Below are 19,897 nucleotides of genomic sequence, written 5' to 3'. Positions count from 1 at the left end.
TAAGAACACCCATTGGATTATGGCGTACATCTCTCGATATTTGACTTGGAAGCCTGGCATGCTGACATAAAATGGATGTTCAAACAGGTCAAACAGGACTGAAAATGTATGACGTCACTTGTTTATAATGCTTCGGCCTAAAAAATAAAAACGTTCGCTTGAAAGCTTCATCTTCTCAGGATCCGACCATTTTTGACACAAGCTACATACGTACTGAAATCAGACAAGGGGATTTTAATACCATTAAAACACTTACCAGCGAACTGCCATCATGGATGTGAGCCAATCCTGTTACTGTCTCCAGAGCTACGGAAGATAGACCTCGAAACCGGAGCGAAAAGCTAACTTGACAGGTCTTTCACACTTACACATACTCGACGGCCGCATGGCTGGCGCTTCAGGGTTTACCTTTGATTGCTGGACCGAGCATGATAGTGACCATGCTGCTCGACGAGACTCGGCCTGTTTCCCGTATGTGGCCTATATCCTGAAAATGCCGCGTGTACCCATTTATGCGCCATGCTAATTCTTCGCCCTTAAAAAGCCATGGAAATTTACTTCGCTCGGTGCCTCGGCTTCAGTTTTCTTACTATCGCCGTTTTGACTATGATGTTGACCGGCTCCATCCCTCTGACATCCGAAATTAAAGACTCTGTAACAACAGATGAGGACGATCCCAAGGCGCCATACGCTATACCCACTCTTATGGTGACCTCTATCTTCCATACCGCATGTGCTTTCTACGCGTACACCTGGTATGTTACCGGTGGACAGGGTCTCTTTGCTGTTGGTGTTGCTGGATACTCTAGTATTGCGGCCGTTGGGTTGTGGTGCATGCTATTTGCTAGCAGCAATGGCAGGATCAGTCGCCGTACGGGTGCAGACAAGAGGACGACGGGGTTCCCTTTCAAGAACTCGGAAGCAGCAAAGAAGCACGGCAAGGGTCTGTAAGCTGTCAAGCATGTTCATTGGAACCAATATTGCATTTATGGATGCAATGCGAATAAATGATAATATCTCGGTATCCTAATCTTTGAAATAGAATAAATATGTGTCTCATTATCAATTAAAAAAAGAAAGAGAACCCATTGATGCCCAGGCGTGTTTTTTTGTACCTGAGAACCTCAAGATGATCCGAGCTTCCCTCAACCCCACAATGCCGCTTCAACCGTTCTTCTTCTCCCCAAAAGCAGCACGCCTCTCCATAACTTTATTATTTACAAGATGGACTCGGAGCTGCGATTGTCCTCTCCCCGCTTAGGACCTTCTATGCCAATAAACGAGTCCAACCTACAGTTGGGCCAATTTGACCCAGAATCACAACCCTTCGGCTCATTCCGTCCCCCGACCGAAGCTGAATCACAGCTCCAGAACGCGACGCAGGCGTTTATTCGTCCTCCACGGTCAGGCGAGCCAGCGACAAATTTCATCACCACATCTCCATCCACACAACAGCAATCGCACCAAGGTCATCCTATCAATGGAGTTGCCTCGCACTTACAACCGCAAGGGCAATCCTCCAATGTTTTACACCAATCGCAGGACTACAACAATGGCGTCGCCCATGCAGCGAATATGAGTGGGGCATTGCATGGCGCTGGTACTGGACAAATGGGCCCTCCAGCGTCACTGTCGCAAAACGAGCTAGCGATGGGGAATAACGCGCATCAAGCTCAGAATAACAGCTTAACAACGCTGCAGTCTGCAAGTCAACCATTTCAACCAGACTTTATCGACCTAGATTCTGGCTCCACGGATCCGGTGTCCTTCACTGGGCCTGGAGAGCTGCAAGGCTTCAAAGTGGTTCCAAATCCTCCGCATCTGGATTACTGGAGAGATAGGTTGTTTAATGTTGATGAAATGATCACTCTAAGCGAAGAGGAGTATGCAGACTCCATTGTTGGATTACTTTCTACTGTGCCGAGAGGCTGACTTGCACATATTTTTCCTACAGATTCCAAACCTACTTCCCCCACGTTGACAATGTATACTCTCATCGCTCAACCCAGCGGTACAAACGTAAACCTTTCGTCTCACATTACTGGGACTGTCGACTCAAAGGACGACCTCCCGGGACCCCCAAATCTGATGACCCAGAAAAAAAGAAGCGCAAGCGTACGGCCAGAGAACGGGATCTCTGCCATGTCAAAATCAAAGTTGTGGAATACTTCCCAGTGTCGGAAATATCAAATACAACCCCTGCAGTCGAGCCCTTGCCATCTAATATCCTGCCTGGTATGTATACATTCTCTCTGAATGATGACCCTGCGATCCGGAATGTCCAAACATTCGGTATGCTCACGCCAAACCCTGGTTTACCACCAAACCATCCCGGATCGAATGGGGGGAGATATTTCACTATACAACGGGTGAATGGCAATGGTGCCAACGGGAAGAATGACGGAGTGAGTGGCGGTCATCAACATACGCTTGAAGAAAGCGACCGTGTCAAGAAGAGTAGTGTGCAACGATATGTCCTGAAGGAAAAGAAAGACAAAAGAATGAGAACGGTATGTCAATCCTGTTTTGTTCTGTTCGTTTGCGCAGGCGCGGACGGGTATACCCGCATGACCCCGGCTACGTCACATGTCTACATTGACTTCATATATCCTACTAAAGATCAAGTCTTCATCATTTTGTTTCCATTTCTAGCATTCTGGATTGTGCAGTTCTAACGCAGAATACACAATAGGACCGAGTCATGTCTCGAACAGGCCAAAAGTCATATCACACAAAAGCGACGGGTCTGGCCGCTGAAACTGCGATCAAACATTCTGCCGATGTTAATCTCAAGCTATTTGGGAGCTGCTTCTGGTGAGATCCCCACGGATTTGACTCGTTCTGACGAAAGCTTGTTGTGTATTGACTTGACCTGCATGTTTGAAGTCCCTTCGTGCAACGGGTATGGATTGCATTGGAACTGAAGGGTATCCCGTACCAATACATCGAGGTGGATCCATATGAGAAGCCCCAGTCGCTGTTAGAGGTGAATCCAAGAGGGCTTGTTCCTGCTTTGCGGCACGACGACTGGGGATGCTATGAAAGCAACGTGTTGTTGGAATATGTAAGAGAAGCGAATGGCCAACTTCCCATTTTCCTCGCTGACCAATCCCTCGCAGCTGGAGGATCTGGGTGTAGGGGCTGCATTGCTTCCAGGAGACCCAAAGCTGCGCGCTCACTGCCGGTTGTGGGCGGATCATGTAAGTAGACAGGTCTATTTTGGTGATCATCACTGATAACCCTCGAGGTCAATCGGCACATCGTGCCGAGTTTCTACCGTATACTGCAAGAGCAGGACCAACAGAAACAGATCGAGAAGACACAGGAGCTGCGAGACGCGATGGAGAAGCTGCTCGAAGTGGCGCATCCCAAGGGGCCCTTCTTCATGGGTCCGCAGATGTCACTTGTGGATGTTCAAGCTGCCCCGTGGATTATTCGGCTGCGGCGGGTCCTGAAACCATACCGAGGATGGCCAGATGCTGAGGAGGGAAGCAGGCTTGCCATTTGGATGAATGCAATCGAGACCAACCAGCATGTGCAGGCGACAACTAGTACGGATGAGCTGTACCACGACAGCTATGAGCGATATGCCCGTGAGTATTGCATGACGTTTTTTTCAATGGCACTGTTAACACTTCATGTGACAGAGAACCGTCCAAACACATCCCAGGTCGCAAATGCAATTAACGCAGGACGAGGCCTTCCTTAACCAGAAAACATTCAAGGTATCTGAGGGCTGGGGTCCTGGGATGAAAAGATATTGGCCAAATGTACATTAGCCTGTTCGAGCACCTCGATTGAAATTGAAGCCACCTCTCCCACTTGCATCAGGGCCTCGTGGACTGCGCACTGGCTGCTGTGGAGCCTGAGTGTCGGAGCCGCTTCGCTCAACTTGTGGACGACCACCTCTCTGTAGGAAGGGTGCATTTGACTTGGCCGAAGTGGAGGGATCGTAGAGATGCCTAGAGGACTTGTTCGAGGTCAACGAGGAATCTCTCTTCTGGTGGTCTCTTCCACCGCCGCGTCCTTTGCCTCTCACCCTGCCCTCGCCCGTAGAATTTTGACGAGGCGGGGTTGTGCTGCCAGGGGACGAGGTACCGGACCCTGTAGCAGATGGGCTTCCAAACAGACGTTCGCGCACTTCTTCGTACTTGCGCTGTTTCTCCTCCCGATTCTTCAATGCAATAGCATGGCGTTCCTCGGGTGTTGGCTGGGGTGGCTTGGTATCATCGTCCGAGTCCTCGTCATCGTCTAGTCCGAGTCGGTCAAGTCCAGCAGTTGCGGCGGTGATTGTTCTCGGGGATGATGACGATTGTCTTGTCACAAGCTGAGGTTTCCGACTCAGCAGTGTAACCGCGGGCTTGAAATCTTGCTTCAGAGGAACATCGGCGCGCGCTTCAACGAAATGGAATGTTTCTGTGGATTCGCTGCAACCCAGTTCAGTCTCTTGAGCAACCCAAATAAATGTCACAAGTGCTAGCTAGCAATTGAAACTTACGCTTCAGCCCATAACTGGCGATTGAACTCTGCCTGTTCTGCCCTGCGTTGCGCCTTGGTGACCTTAGAGGAGACTTTCTTCTCAGACGGCGGGGTAGACTTGGAGTCGAGTTTCTGTACACGATGACCATCAGCATGTTATTCATAACCTGCAAGCATTGAACAGGCTTGGATGGCAGACTATTGTCTGTCTCAAACGCCACATAGTTCCCCTGATATTACATACATCTGCTTGGCTTTCCCATGAATCCTCCCAGGCATCGGGAACTGCACCGGAGTTTGCGCTCATTGCACGTAAAATGATGATAGCAGGGTTAAAAATAGAAAAATATCGAAAAACAACTCTAATGAAAATATGCTAATCACACAGGCCAGCAATGATTGGTATGTTCATGGAGTATATAAGCTGGGGAAGAAAGAAGAAGAAAATTCATTTGAGAGCCCCCGGGGCCACCGCCTGTCGACCGTTGATCTCTCCACTCCCCGCGCCTTGAAGTTTTGGGAACTTTAGAAACTACGAATCAACCATCTAACCCATTTCGTTTAATTCCCAACAATGGCGATTGGTAGGTCTTCTTATTCCCTCAAGGCTATACGAAGTAGCCGAGAGAGGCACAGTGGGCCCGCGATATCGATAGCGCTCCATTACCCACATATGCACCCGCCTCTTCTTCCTTGCTACAAACTACAAACCCGGGGGTTACATCCATTAACAAACACCTGCCAGATCCCAAAGACCCAGACGGTGACTCCACAATGACCTCCTCCGTCGACTCCATCCGTCCCGACGACAGCGCTAGAACCGGCGCCCGCACTCCGACCGGCACCGCCCAAGCTTCCTCGGCTGGCGTTGACGTATCGGAGCTTTCCCCTCCTGGATCCCAGACAAAGCAGGAGGCTGGTGCTTCTGTTGGTGACATTGGGACTGCGTTAGAACAGCTCGGTGGACAGACTGCGGAGAAGACGGTTGACTCAAGCGTTGCGGCGTGGAAGAGCAAGCGTGCTCAGGAGGATTACCAGCGTGCTATGGAATATCTTGTTGATAGAGATTTCAAGCTAGGTATGTGGCTTCCAACATCTGTTTGGTCGAGCTTAGGTTGTTTTGCATCCATGGATTTCTGTACAGTATGCTGACTAACTGTTTTATGTGTAGATGAATTCGGGGATCCCTTTGATGAACGTGACTTGGCAGAGAAGTTGCTATGAGTCTCTGCGTATTTGGAGACTCTCTGCCAGCATATGATATGAATAATGATATACGACTTGATTCTTTAGCTTGCAGTTCTTTGAGTACATGTGGTCTACGAGCAGCCGGCAGTGTTCGCTCACCCGTGGAGAGCATATGTAGGCGGAACTGCTTCAATTCACTGCCACAGTGTAAACGAAAGCTATTCAAGGCTACTCCAGGGTCAATCCGTGATATCTGGAAGGATCATCACCTGTCATCCTTGTAGATAGATGGCTTTCCTATAAAGACATTGTATGCCCGAGCTCCGGCGGAAATACATCTGTAAGATGTAGTAAACTCTCAGAGCGACTATGATTTCAACCTACTTTTACCCTAAGCTATATAAATATATTTGCTATGCCTCGCAATAGTTTTCAGTACCTTTGTTGGCTAAGATATATATAGTCCAGATAACCATAAATATACCAAGTGCCTCACGATTTGAGCTCTGGCATGGATTGGAATTGAATTACCACAAATAATGCGACTTCGAAACGAGATTCTATATATTCATGATCGACACTATGTCCACGTTGGGCTCTCCCATGCGGTGGTTGGCAGGGCAACGGGCTAAAATACAAAGCAAAACCACAACGGCCCGCTTCATAACTTTCGCATCCATCACGACAATCCGACATTTTACTGAGGGGCACGCTCAGTCGCGACCTTTGATTTGCATCTTTTTTTGGCATTATATTAGATAACGTGGGTTGATCCATATAAATTACTCGAACATACCTCGTCACCAAATCGAATTCCAACGGCTTTGACACATTCTACGCGCGTCAACAACAATGGAGAACCACCCCCCCTCACCGCAAGCATGGTATGTCTACTCTTTCTTTCTTTCTGAGTTTGGATTGAATATTTGTTTTGTTTCCTTTGTATCAAAATCGATCATTCGCGCCTCTCGCTCAGGGGCCCGATCACCTTTCCCCTTTATTTTGAGATACCGCCATTGAAACTTGACACTAACACAAACTGCCTTACGCGCCAGCAGCTCTGCCAACCCTCCCGCTGAAAGTTCCTTCAGTTTCACACCTATCAAAGCTCTGAGCGCCTTGCCGCGACTGTGGGATCGCAAACCCTCGACGCCTGTCCGGGCCGGAGATAAGTCACGAAAGCTCTGGAAGCGCATTCGCTTTCCGTTTACCAGTATGAGTACTGCGGCAGAAAGCCAGGCCTCAGGGATCAGTGCCTCTAAAAACTCAGATTATCAGCGCGGCGTGAAGCGCCAGTGTGTTGACCCCGCCGATGCGGACCAGGAGACTGAAGCTGAGCAACGTGGTCGGTCTTTTCTTGAGACTAAATGGGAGATGCAGGCGTCTCGGAAGCGACGTAAGTTTCTTTCACTATTACGCGAGTCATGTGTACATCGCACATCGCATCTCGCGCTCTGCATTTAGAAAGACCTTTTATCTGATAATTTGCAGGCAAGTTGCCCGAATTCAATTTCAACATCCACGACGAGGGCTCCCAGGGGGTGTTTGGTTTCACTGCGAACCAGCCCGAGGGAACGCTTAATAATGTTGTTGGCGACGTAGCTACGAATGCGTCACCCCAGCCGCTCAGCGATATGTGGAAGAATTCTAAGACGCCGGTTTACAACGACGCTATGGCCACGGATCTGAATATTTCAGCATCCGACGCAAACACGGTGCAGGATCTGCAGTCTAGACCATCCAGCCAAGGCGTACCGAGTGCGATCGACAGTGCAGGAGTGGACATGGCCACCGCCGTGTCCACCACAGAGTCCGTGCAAGACCTGACGCAAGAGCAGGAGATCAAGTTGGTACGATCGGCACTGCGAAGCTCTTTGGATGGAGAGGATGCAGAGCTGCTCAACGACTTCCTGTCCAGGGCGAATGCGAAGCGGGCCGCCAAGGCCACGCACCCCGAAGATGCGAAATCAACGGAGATGTCTTCCAGCCCAGAGGAGTCGCCAGTGGTTGAATGCTCAACACCGCCACCACGCCGCGTGTTAGAGGAGCTGACAACCAACTCACCTTCACCTGTCAAGTTGCAATTCTCGCCTAGTAAATATGACGTCAAACGTGGCGCCGAGGATATCATCCCCAAAGAGATCAAGGAAGAACAGGCTCCTTCAAGCCCTGCCTATCGCCGAAGCACCCGTACCAAAGGCGCGAGTACCCCTACCATGCGCAACACTATCTCATTCCGCCGAGCTAAAGGGACAGAATTCGTTTTTCAACAGCGAACTGAGACCCAGCAGGTGGCTATGGCTACAAAGCGCAATACCCGGCTCAATAAGGGTAAATCTGTAACTCCCATAGTCGCCCTCGAAGCTCTGGCTCAACAGTCAAGCCAGGAAGATCTCCAGCTGGGCAATTCACAGAGTGAGGGGTCAAATTTCAAGGAAACTAGTTTCCGTGGGCTGAACAAACCGCGAAAGCAAGTGTCGTGGAACGAGGAGCGCATGGCCGTGTATGAAGAGTACAGAGAGCCAATGGACGAGGAAGATGAAGAGGAGGGTGGCCGATGCACGAATGACGTGGGTGCAACGCCTCGCCCGCGACCAGAAAGCAAGCGCTCAGCGAAGAAAGCAGAGTCGGCTCATCGCAGCAGCCGTAGCCGAACACTAAAGGCAGACGAGAATGCAGACAGTGGGGCTACCGAGAGCGGCCTAACCCCGACTACTGCACCTGCTACTGTAACCCCGCGCTCACGCCGGGTGAGGCGTTTGGGCGACTCGGGTATCTTAGGGTCCGGTACCCCAGTTAAGACTGGAAGTCGCAGCACAAGCAAGCCTCCCGCAGCCTCGGCGTCCGCCGTGGCTGCGGTTGCCCCCTCCACACCTACTAAGGGCCGCCGCAAGCTTGCTCCAAAATCTCCCAGCTCGTCCAAGCTTCCCGCACGAGCTTCCAAGAGTGCTAATACCTCCGCGGATCAGCCTTTCGTCAGCGGTATCCCCACTCGCAGCTCACAAAGCACAGACGATGCGCATCGGCATAGTATGCTTCAGATGAGCGCAGGGTGCACGCCCACGGCTCGGCGCGTTCGGTCGAGATCTTGATTGTTACCCAATATAGTGCGGTTCTCATTGGATTATCCCACCCTTATACCCCTTCTCTACGGTCCTTTTATACCTCGGTTCTCATTCTGACACTCTTTATCTACCCGGGGAGTTGCTTGTGTTTTAAGATACCAATTGCTCGTTTTGTTTTCTTTATTTCATGTATGCATTCTTAGTGGAATTGAAACCTTTTCACTTCACCTTGATTAAGATAAGATTAACTGCACGGTTCACCTGCCCTATGCAGAATGACGTCTGTGCCGTTGCGCCACGCTTGCCCCTCTGCCCCTCTGCCCCTCGGATTTGGTATGAGGGGCATTCTAATTTCCAATTTTGGAAGGTTGTCCTATGTATTCTCATTTCCTGACTACAGCCCTCGGGTTCAAAAATATTCGCGCAGTACTAGCTTATGCACCTAGCCGCTTTGACAAGCCCTAGACTACATTATTGCAGCGGGCTGTGCATCTGTCCCGTTGATGATCCCTCATGCCACTGGTTTGCAGAAGTCTTTTCTGAATTGAGTAACCTCCAATTGTACAAAGAGTATACAGTTGCCTTCCAAGGTTGTGACCCGTACCGATAGCCGATACGTGCTGGTCCCTTGTTTTGATATTTGCAAAAGCTCAGAGCAAATCTGCAAGCTGGCTGCGCTGGGATTTGCAATGTCTTCCATACAATGTAAATTGTGGATGCAGTTGTATCTCATATGGCGTCCCACTGGCAGCGAACACGTTACTTTGTCCTACGAGTACGTCCAATGTGAATACTAACTCAGACTGTATCATCCCAATAGTGCAGTGCCCATGTCCTACCCACCACCCTCCCTATTGTAGGGCAAGAAACAGGTTAACAAACTTCGACCATGTAATACAATCCCCCGAAGTTCCTCCCCTATCGGCTTAATCGGGATACGCGATCTCAACACCCGGCATCATAAAACCCGAACCAGAAAGTCGCAGCTAAATTTCATTACCCAAGAAATGAGGCATTAAATCCCATACAAAATCGTAAGTGCATCCCGTCACTGATCGGCCCAATGGAAAGAGAACTACACTATACTAGCCCGATACGTAGACACCACTGCGTAAACCAATAGTAAATAAACTCCTAAAGCGCTAATCAAATATTCAATGAGCAAATGTTACAAAAGTAAACACCAAGCAATGTGCTCTGACCACATAATCCAAGACCCTATTACCCTATTCGGCGTTTCGGTGTTAACCCCAACCAATATCCCATCCGATTCTAATATTCCATAGCCAATTACCCCGTATACATCCGATATCTCCCGGTTTGAACAGTAGTCATCAACGCTAAGGCCTAATGCGGTAAGCGCGCGAGAACGCTAAGCCCCTTGAGTGGCGCAGGGACTTCCGAGAGCCACAAGTCAAACGCGAGATGACATCGTCCGCAGGGCTCGGAGCACATTGCTCCTATTTTGTATGGAATTGCTATCCGCTTTTTAGAGTTGTATTTTTTGAATAATATGACTTCTTGTAGTATACAAGTTATACAACGGTTGTATGTTGGACAGTCTTTTTTTTTTTTGGCTGCTTTGGTAACATTATTTCCGAATAAGTTGTTGCCTTGTCAGGTACAGTGTAACCCTAAGGGTTGTTTTTATGTTTTTTTTTTTTTCATTCGAGGGTGATTTGTTTTGCTCATTGGTTGTAGGATCCTAGGCCATACTTCTATGAATATACTCCGTATGTTGTACTACACTGTTACAACTGCAGGGTCCTTTTTTGCAAATTTTGCAAAGTTCCTTTTTCAATTATTTCCTTACCATAATCTCAATATTAGGTGCAATCTTATTCCAGGTTGGTTTGGTTTGACTCGACTCGTTCATTGGATGTAGACATTCTTGATGGGTGGATCTTGGGTGGGTGATTGGACCTACGAAATGAAGGCTGTGGCAGCCGGTGTGTGAGATTGGGTGATTAGGGCCAGGTCAAATGAAAGAGCTCAAAAAGATTCCGAGTTATACTTAGGAATGCACATGCGTTGTACAATCTACGGTACAGCTGAAACACAGTAAATAGAGTGAGATCAATGGTATGTCCAATTCATCTAACAGAGTTCGTAGTCCGTTCATTAACTCATTTCCACCCAAAATCCCCGTTTTTGGGGTATTATTCTTGTCTTTTTGTAAATTGGCCACAAAATCTAAATAGAAAGACCCTTAGCAGTCTCCTCAGGCCAGACATCGTAGCCGAAGGTATCCCGCATGTTCACAAAGCGGCAGTAGTGGGACTTGGCCACCTCGTTGACAGCCTCGAAGTCGGCATCGCTGAGCTCGATGCTCTTGAAGTTGGACTCGATGCGCTTGGGGTTGGAGCTCTTAGGGAGCACACTGTAACCACGACGCAGACCCCAGGCAATCAGAACCTGGGCAAGGGTGTTGCCTCCCTTCTCGGCAACACCGTTCAGGGTCTTGTTCTCGCTGACCCGCTCGCCTGTCGTGGGGACCTGGTTCTGCGAGCCCAGAGGCGAGTAGGCCTGGGGCAGGATGTTGTGGGCGAAGCAGTATTGCACCAGCTCTTCGTTGGCCAGGAAGGGGTGGATCTCAATCTGGTTGACCATAGGCTGGACCTTGGCGAACTTGGCCATAGCCTCAAGCTGGGGGATGGTCCAGTTGGACACACCGATGGCCTTGGCCTTGCCATCAGCGTACAGCTTCTCCATGGCGCGCCATGTCTCCTCGTGGTTCTCGGTCAAGTCCTTGAGGATCACGTACTACGAAAGGTTAGTTGGGAGCTGCTCGTGTGCTTGTTGCGGGGAAATCTCACCTTTCCATCGGGGCCAATCTTGGGCTTCTCCTGGCCATCCTTCTCGGCAGCAATGGGCCAGTGGACAAGGAAGAGGTCAACGTAGTCGAGCTGCAGACGCTCAAGAGAGTTGTTGATGGACCAGAGGACGTCATCGTAACGGTGCAGGTGGTTCCAGACCTTGGTGGTCACGAAGATGTCGGAACGCTTGACGGAGGGGTTGGCCTTGAGGAAATCACGGATGCCCTCACCGACCTCATCCTCATTGAGGTAGAACCAAGCACAGTCAAGGTGACGGTAGCCTGTGTTGAGGGCAGCAGTGACGGCGGCGTAGGTCTCGCCCTTGGAGCCCTCGCTGGCGAAGGTACCAAAACCAACGGCAGGGATGGTCACCCCGTTGTTCAGTGTCAAAGTCTTTCCAGATGACATGGTTGCAATGTAAATTTGAATATAGTTAAGAGAATAAAAAGTGGAAAAGATACGAGTTGTTAGAAGATAAGAAGATAGAAGAGTGGGGAGAGCTTAGAGAGCGATGACGATGTTGGGAAGTGGGGTGGAGGGGGTGTGAGGGGCAGGAGGGGCAGGAGAACCGTGGGAATTGGAAATTATATAATATTTCTTTTAATAATTTCATTTCAATTGACCTTTTGAATTGCATTATTGCAATATACAACATATTGGCAGTTCATACAATAGACAGATATTGCAACTTAGCCATACTTTCCTTTTCTATTTGTCGATCAGAAACCCTGACTCTTGTTCTTTATCCCGACAAAATAAAATCAAAATCAAATCCATCAAATATTATAATATATTAATAAAATAATCGGAATATGTAAGAAAATAAGAATAAAAAAATAAAAAAGCGCAAAATTACCACTAGTAAATTTCAAAGCTCCAGTCCAATGACATCACCAACCGAAACGGTGCTTCGAGCGTTTGGCCTGATCGTCATCGGCTCCATCGATCTCATGTCGGTCCACGGGCGAACTGCGCTCTAGTCCAATCGTCCGTCCGTCCCAGGCCTCTTTCTACCCACTCGGCGTGCTGCGTTGCTTCATATTCGGCCCAGCGAGTCTGGTCCTGTCCAATCAACGTCTTTCTGATTCAATTCGGCCACGGGAAGGAGAGTGTCCCGTGTATTGGGTACATGGAAAGACAGTGTGTCAGCCACAATGACGCAGGTACCCTCTACCAGCCTGTCTCATTGCGAGAAATGGTCCACCCTATATCTTGCTAAATGATGACGATAATTCCTAGGAATGATGATACCCGGTGAGTGGATCCCTCGTAACCTCAATGGCAAAATACCAATTTCGTTTGTCTTGAGTCCGGTATCAGATATGACCTGTATATATACTCTGCTGAACTCCCTCCTTTGCCATCTTGCTTCCTTATCTGTCAATTTTCAGTATCCTTCTCCTTTTTTTTCACAACTTCAATTCTTCCCTGAGTCCTAAATCCAGTGACTCCCAAGTAGAAGCTCATTCATCCTTCTACTTCCTCCCCCACATTCAATACCTTCATCATGGCTCGCATCGAGGACTCTGATCTCGCAGTTGATCCTGCTTCCCAGGATCCCCGCGCCCAGGACCCCCATGGTGCTCTCTCTCCCCGGGATCAACGTGCTGCCTCCGGCCTCGCCATCCCCTCGGGCGGCAACACCGTCGAGATCCCCGCCACCCGCAGCGCCATCAGTGATGCCGCTCAATTCATGCACAACTTGAGCTTGTCTCCCTCCATGAAAGACCGCCGGGGCTCACGTAACTCCTTCGGCACTTCGCTCCCCATCCCCCGCTCCCCCCGTCTGTCCCGCCTCTCATCTGTGCAGCGCGGTACTCCTTCAGTCTCCCGGGATATCTTAGCCTCTCAGGTCCAGGATATTAACAAGGAGAAGACTACCAAGGCCAAGAACATGGCCTTCGCTTTCGACATTGATGGTGTGCTGGCACACGGTAACCACGCCATTGAGGAGGCCAAGGTCGCCCTCAAGATGCTCAACGGCGATAACGAGCTCGGCATCCGTATCCCCCACATTCTCCTCACCAACGGTGGTGGTAAGACCGAGGAGGCTCGCTGTGCTCAGCTATCCGAGATCCTCGAGCAGCCCATCTCCACCGACCAGTTCATTCAATCCCACACTCCCATGCAGGCCTTGGCTGAGTACTACGAGACCGTTCTGGTTGTTGGTGGTGAAGGCTTCAAGATCCGCGAGGTTGCTGAGAACTACGGCTTCAAGACCGTCGTCCACCCCAAGGATCTCCTCGCCTGGGACCCCTCCATCTCCCCCTGGGCCACTCTCACCGACGCCGAGCGCGCCGAGGCCAAGCCCCGCGACTTCTCCCAGATGAAGTTCGACGCCATCATGGTCTTCGCCGATTCCCGTGACTACCAGACCGACTTCCAGGTCATTATGGATCTCCTGCTCGCCGAGGACGGCAAGCTCATGACCAAGGCCAAGGACCCCGTCGCCACCCGCATCCCCATTTACTTCTCCCAGGGTGATCTTCTCATGCCCACCGAGCACAAGGGTCTCCCCCGTCTCACCCAGGGTGCCTTCCGTATCTCCGTTGAGGCTCAGTACAAGACTCTTACCGGTGTCGACCTTGAGCGTGTTGTCTACGGTAAGCCCGAGCGTGCTACCTACACCTACGCCGATGAGGTCATGAAGGCCTGGATGGAGGAGCTCCACGGTGTCTCCCGTCTGCCCGATAACATCTACATGGTCGGTGACAACCCCGCCTCCGATATCATCGGTGGAAACATGTACGGCTGGAACACTTGCTTGGTCCGCACTGGTGTCTTCCAGGGCAAGGAGGGCGAGAACGACCCCAACAGCCCTGCCAACTTCGGTGTCTTCAACAACGTCCTCGAGGCCGTCAAGGCTGCCGTCGCCAAGGAGCTCGGCGCCGACTTCAAGCTCAAGTGGAACCCCAAGGTCAACCCCGTCACCCACGGCGACGGTGCCTCCGCTATTGAGTAAATGATCACTTTCTGATCTTTTCACGCTGAAACGAAACTTAAAAAAAAGTGACACTGGTATTGAGAAGGATCTCCGTGGCGTTTTCCTGTTTTTCCTCCATGCCATGTCATTTCATAGACTTCTTTTATTTCCACTTCGATGCATGTGCCCCTTAAATTTGGGCTTTAGGACTTCTGATATCCTTTGTCATGTCGATTTGAATTATCGATTTGAGAAAAGACTATTTTTTTTACAATGTGGATGGTCGGTGGTTTCGACCTGCTTTTTTTCCCCCATTTTTAGACTGGATTCTCATGTGCTATGACCCGAAGAAGCTTTTGTTTTGTCTTTTCCTATTTTACACATTTCCGCATGCAGCTATATCCCCCCAATACCATATGCAATTTTCATCATTGATGTCGTCAACCAGTCTCTTCCTATCATTTCGGTGTAATTTTCTCTGTAAAATCTTCGTATTGTTAAGGTTCTATTATTCCAGAAAAAGCAATCATTGACGACATGGTGATGTATCGTCTGTCCTTTACTACTGAAGCTCTTGTGGATGCGTTTTCTATTTCCACGTCTATATCGTGCAGATCTATCCATGGATGCATATGATAGCTTTAATACTTGACTTACACAGAATATAAATAAGCTACTGTCAAAAACTTGTATATTTACACCAGCGCATATACCAAAAACATCAAATCCATAATTTTCAATTTTGTCTACACTTCTACGCCTAGACCACGCATGTCTCGGGAAAGTGGGGAACTAGAAGAATACAGAAAAGAAAAAAAAAAAGCAAAGAAGCTGTTTGTCAAATCCCAAGACATACACAGGCAAGAACCCACACTATATAGTATCTAACCGCCAGAAGTCAATACCCAGCACCTCCAAGACACACCCGCTATGAGTTGCTATGAGTCCGGTAACCGCACTTGTTTAGATCAATTTACGTTCTACTCCAGCCTTCTAGATCATGGCGTTACAACAGGTATGCCCGGCGACGAGGACGCGAGACTTGTCTCGGGTTGCGTTTGCGCTGGTTGGGTTGTTCTCTGGCTACATCGCCCACCCATACATTATGAGACATGCCAAATATCTGAAACTGAGCATGGCGAAAGGGTTAAAACAGGTCCTTTCCTAGACTAGAACGGGGTTTGATGATATGAGGTTCGCTATACTTTCTCTATAGCTAATGAGTCGCACCATGAAGGTCCCTTGAGCCTCGCACTATTGATAGACCTGTATTTAAGTATGGACTGATAAAAATGGGTTATCATGTTTCCCTGGATCTCACATTCTTCTACGTAGAACGGCGTAGAATCACTACCTTTCACATAAGGAGCCCTGGTGTAACCCCTCTTTTGGGATGTGTGTTTGCTATCACCCGGCATAATGCTCTGTCCACATTTGAAGTACCTTTTCTATATATATCCTAGAGAAAAGGTACCTAGAATCAAAGGTTCACATTACACCAGTGCGGCCCAAACCAGCAGGGGTGGTAAGCACCACATTGGGCTGGGTACTGCCTTGCTTTTTAGGATATCACTAGCTATATAGTTAGCCTCAGTTGGCCAGTAGGGACATAAGTCCTTCTCTCTCTCTCTCTCTTTCTCTCTCTTGCGCCTATAAACCCACCCCACACTAAACAGCCTGCTCATAGAAGTACACCCTCCCTTTGTTTCGTTTTAATATTTGATGATCCATAACGATTCTCTTTCACTAATAACTTAGCCGATAATATGGGTTCCTACAGAGGTTTCGACATAGTTCCACGTCTATCAAAAGGGCTGGTAGACAAACACAACTGGGAAAGAGTCTTTAAATTTATCAGAGAGAATTACCAAAACGATGATCAAGTCGAAGTGAAGCCTAACTACATTGCATTTAAGTCCGACCCAGACCTACTGCTTCCACTTGAATGCCACAAATTCCTTCGTTTTGGCGCAACGATCCCAAATGAGGACACCGGCGGATTGAGGGACTATATCGATACCGTTAGCCGAGTAGCCAGTTGCTGGTTCGGATCGAGAGTTCGTAATTGGGATGAGGGCGACGGGATATCGGGCTACTATGCTTTGGATGATGTGAAACGATCAATTAGGTCCTATGAGCAGGTATTCTATGTTGAAACGGTTACGAATCACATCCGCTCTCTGACATGAATAATTAGTTCGATGAACCGGAAGTGCCAACCACCTTAGCACAATTTGTGCTCGGCACTGACCCAATCCGTGAACTGAACTTGCCACTGTATGAAGTGAAGCCAGTGCTAGGGAAGGGACAAGGCCTTGTGGCGCGTTTCAACATTGCGAAAGGCCAACTGATTATTTCCGAAAAGCCATTTTTCACAACCTCGAATGTTGTAAGCGCAGCTAAGATAGAAAAACAAATTTCAATTGAGCTGCGAAAGCTACCAAAAGACGCTCAACGCCAGTTTTTTTCCTTGCACAACAATTTCCCTGGAAAGCAACCGTTCAGTGGCATTGTCCGAACAAACGCTCTGCCATGCGGACCTGATTCTCCGATTGGAGGCATTTATCCTACTATCTCGCGGATCAACCACAGCTGTCTGCCTAACGCACACAACAGCTGGAACAGTGCTTCAGGATACGAAAACATCTATGCCGTCCGGTTTATTGCAGCGGGAGAAGAGATCACCATCCCTTATGATCATGGGGGCCCCTCAGACGAGCGACGTCGTCATCTGAAGAACGCATTTGGTTTCGATTGTGATTGCAGCATCTGCTCCAGGCCACCTGCTGAACTAAAACAGAGTGACGAGCGCCGCCGCCAAATCCAACACCTTGACGCCGAAATAGGCAATGCGCTTCGGGTGATGCATAGCCCGGGGGACTGTCTCAAAGACTGTCGAGCTCTTCTCCAAATCCTCGAAGAGGAGTTTGAAGGTACTCCCGGTGCTCATCTCACTAGGCTTTACTATGATGCTTTCCAGATCTGCATCGTGCAAGGGGATCAGGCGCGGGCTAGGGTTTTTGCAGAGCGATCATATAGAGCAAGGTTGGCGTGCGAGGGGGAGAATAACCCGGAAACCAAAAGGATTCAGAAACTGATGGAGGATCCCAAAACGCATGCAAGTTTTGGATTGTTGATGAAATGGAAGAGTTTGAAAAACCAGGTGCCTCGGGGGTTAAGTTCGGATGAGTTTGAGAAATGGTTGTGGAGACACGGTAAATAGACGAGTGTACATCTGCAAGTCGCATTGCTCTGTGCCAAAGCGAGCAGTGGTTGTAGATAGCTACAAGTGAAGGAGTTCGAGGATATGGTGTTTGAAAATTGCCCTTTTTTGTGCAAACTAATCTTTCTTTTTTTGAGTCTACCTAGATAGTTTTCCATAGATAATGGACTTGCGGTGCCCCGACATAAATACCCCATCGCATCGTCTTCCGGTCTTGTTTTCGCTTTCTCGGGGCCTCTATTTCATCATGGTGGTCTCGATGATTGGCTGGTTTGTCTTGAGGTTTTTCTGGCAATGTTTCGCTCCGAATTTACGTGGAGCTAGCTCTCATCCAATGACCCACATGGACCCTATGGCCCCCGCGGCCCGGATCCAGCCCGAGGTACGGCGGTGTTGATCGAAGCGATACCTAGATTTGCTGCCATTGTCAACGTGTGTTTAAGTAGATTGTGAAAACAAGATACATTCGCACACAATATGCCATGCTAATGGTTTCACGCAATGACATTGCTTTTTTCCGTTCAGTATCCACATAGATTTCAACATTCCCAAGAATACATAGTATGATTGGGGTGTCAGGTAATAGGAAACGCTTAAAAAACGTTCATCAGGGAAAGAGTTGCTTTGAAAGATTCTCGAGATTCAAAAGACAAAACCAGGGGGGTAGGAACTCACGGTTTTAACGTAGCCAGACCATTTGGCTATAGTCTAGTAACATTCTTGGTTGAGATTAGTGCGGGAGAACCTATAAGTAGAGCAAGGAGAGCAGGACCAAGACTTGGTTCGCCTCCTTGTCTGCTTGAGCAATGCGGAGGCCTTGGCGGCAAGCGCAACTCCGCGGAAGTGCACCTTCAACACGACCAGGGCTTGGCCGGCATGCAGTCAAGCCCTTCCCATGCTGTACCCACTTGCTGCACTCCGGCCAAACCCAAGAGACTAGGAGAGAGCTGTGACTCGAATGACGCCAGCACCCCCCATCAAGCCTTTCAACCCGAACTGGGTTGCATTGCTCCTAGGTTTGTTCAACTGCAGCGCGAGAACTAAGCCTTTGCCAAACCTGTCTGACAAGTGCACAGGTGGTACCAAAGATGCAGTGCTAGTCAGCAATCCGGTCGACTTTCAACTCGGTCAGGATGACAGGAATGCAGGACCGGGCTGGGGAGAAGCCGATGGATTCCAAGGACTGTTTTTCTTCCCCTCGGAGGTAGGTAGGAGGGAAGAAAGCGGGGTGGTCATGTATAGATATTTAAGGGGGAAACTATAGGCTTGGCTTTGACGATCGACTGCATAATCGTGGCATGACCGTGGATCACCGGGCTTGGCTCTGGGAGACAAGCAAAGTCGGTGAGAGTAGCGAGTAGCGAGGAGGGTACGGAATATGTTGTATGGGCGAGTCAGATAGGGAGTACTAGAGTCACTATTCCGAATATTAGACCATTAAGATGAGCTAGTGGATCTATTATTGCTCCATCGGAACTCCGAGACTTGAATTGACATTGTACAAATTATCGGGATCACCCAATTTGGATCTGAAAGGGGACACGGTAAGAACATCAGGTGACAGGGGTGTTGTCATTATGTAATAGCGTTTCTATCCCCGCATGATCTCCAAAAAGAGAAAGTGAATGTTGGTTTACGTCGAGGAACTTAGTAATAGTAGCCACATGAATAGTAATATATTAAGTAACAGCAACTCGTGGTCTGGGGTACAGTTCAACGGATGCATCGGATTCTCGAGATCTGCTGACCTGTCACTAAGGAAGTTTCTTGGTGGGATCTAAGAAGGTTTGGGATATTATGTCATAGAATTGGAGTTGTAGTTATACTTGGGACAATAGTACCATACATTTAGCTACACATCCTTGTCCTATTATATCCTATTGTATATGTATATGTACTCCCAAGTTCCTCGTACTTTATATCTTTAATAAATGAATATGTCTATCAGGTCCAAATTCGGGGGTATGACGCCATTTCCGCATGCATACAAAATAAAAAAAAAGCAAATGGGGTCTGCAGGGGTAGCTTGGGGAACTAACACGAACTTAATCAGTTTAGTTGTGATATAAGGAAGTATAGCATCGATATATGGAGTATATAATTTGATATATATAGATTGATTCATATCCACTCAGTTCCTCTACTTTTTTTTTTTGGCAATTTTCAATTTTCAATTTTGATATTTAAAATAAAAAGAATTAAA

General features: G+C 48.7%; 9 protein-coding genes across 9 annotated transcripts; 7 read left to right on the top strand and 2 right to left on the bottom strand.

The window, feature by feature from the left end:
• Positions 1–440: 440 nt before the first annotated feature.
• N7537_007768 (uncharacterized protein) lies at positions 441–951 on the top strand (the record flags this gene model as incomplete). Its single annotated transcript, XM_056898823.1, has 2 exons — positions 441–471; positions 545–951. The coding sequence occupies 2 exons, from the start codon at positions 441–443 to the stop codon at positions 949–951; spliced, it is 438 nt and encodes a 145-aa protein (XP_056750899.1).
• A 273-nt stretch (positions 952–1,224) lies between these two features.
• N7537_007767 (glutathione S-transferase family protein) lies at positions 1,225–3,709 on the top strand (the record flags this gene model as incomplete). The annotated part of the gene is made up of 7 exons (XM_056898822.1): positions 1,225–1,883; positions 1,955–2,510; positions 2,693–2,814; positions 2,887–3,064; positions 3,120–3,200; positions 3,248–3,593; positions 3,648–3,709. The coding sequence occupies 7 exons, from the start codon at positions 1,225–1,227 to the stop codon at positions 3,707–3,709; spliced, it is 2,004 nt and encodes a 667-aa protein (XP_056750898.1).
• A 66-nt stretch (positions 3,710–3,775) lies between these two features.
• On the bottom strand, positions 3,776–4,786 carry N7537_007766 (uncharacterized protein; the record flags this gene model as incomplete). The annotated part of the gene is made up of 3 exons (XM_056898821.1): positions 3,776–4,427; positions 4,499–4,611; positions 4,724–4,786. 3 exons carry the CDS (start codon positions 4,784–4,786, stop codon positions 3,776–3,778), a joined length of 828 nt encoding a protein of 275 aa, XP_056750897.1.
• Positions 4,787–5,053: 267 nt separating this feature from the next.
• N7537_007765 (uncharacterized protein) lies at positions 5,054–5,703 on the top strand (the record flags this gene model as incomplete). Its single annotated transcript, XM_056898820.1, has 3 exons — positions 5,054–5,063; positions 5,225–5,557; positions 5,651–5,703. 3 exons carry the CDS (start codon positions 5,054–5,056, stop codon positions 5,701–5,703), a joined length of 396 nt encoding a protein of 131 aa, XP_056750896.1.
• An 816-nt stretch (positions 5,704–6,519) lies between these two features.
• On the top strand, positions 6,520–8,759 carry N7537_007764 (uncharacterized protein; the record flags this gene model as incomplete). The annotated part of the gene is made up of 3 exons (XM_056898819.1): positions 6,520–6,551; positions 6,723–7,063; positions 7,159–8,759. The coding sequence occupies 3 exons, from the start codon at positions 6,520–6,522 to the stop codon at positions 8,757–8,759; spliced, it is 1,974 nt and encodes a 657-aa protein (XP_056750895.1).
• Positions 8,760–8,919: 160 nt separating this feature from the next.
• Positions 8,920–9,197, top strand: N7537_007763 (uncharacterized protein; the record flags this gene model as incomplete). The annotated part of the gene is made up of 2 exons (XM_056898818.1): positions 8,920–9,109; positions 9,133–9,197. 2 exons carry the CDS (start codon positions 8,920–8,922, stop codon positions 9,195–9,197), a joined length of 255 nt encoding a protein of 84 aa, XP_056750894.1.
• Positions 9,198–10,925: 1,728 nt separating this feature from the next.
• Positions 10,926–11,956, bottom strand: gldB (putative glycerol dehydrogenase (GldB); the record flags this gene model as incomplete). Its single annotated transcript, XM_056898817.1, has 2 exons — positions 10,926–11,495; positions 11,549–11,956. 2 exons carry the CDS (start codon positions 11,954–11,956, stop codon positions 10,926–10,928), a joined length of 978 nt encoding a protein of 325 aa, XP_056750893.1.
• Positions 11,957–13,055: 1,099 nt separating this feature from the next.
• On the top strand, positions 13,056–14,510 carry N7537_007761 (phosphatidyl synthase; the record flags this gene model as incomplete). Its single annotated transcript, XM_056898816.1, has 1 exon — positions 13,056–14,510. One exon carries the CDS (start codon positions 13,056–13,058, stop codon positions 14,508–14,510), a length of 1,455 nt encoding a protein of 484 aa, XP_056750892.1.
• Positions 14,511–16,237: 1,727 nt separating this feature from the next.
• Positions 16,238–17,694, top strand: N7537_007760 (SET domain-containing protein; the record flags this gene model as incomplete). Its single annotated transcript, XM_056898815.1, has 2 exons — positions 16,238–16,612; positions 16,669–17,694. 2 exons carry the CDS (start codon positions 16,238–16,240, stop codon positions 17,692–17,694), a joined length of 1,401 nt encoding a protein of 466 aa, XP_056750891.1.
• Positions 17,695–19,897: the final 2,203 nt, after the last annotated feature.

This window comes from Penicillium hordei (assembly GCF_028827395.1).
Source record: "Penicillium hordei strain IBT 12815 chromosome Unknown utg000004l_segment0_segment0, whole genome shotgun sequence".
NCBI lineage: Eukaryota > Fungi > Ascomycota > Eurotiomycetes > Eurotiales > Aspergillaceae > Penicillium > Penicillium hordei.
Note: the sequence above shows the minus strand (reverse complement) of the source record. Positions and strands in the feature narration are given on the sequence as shown.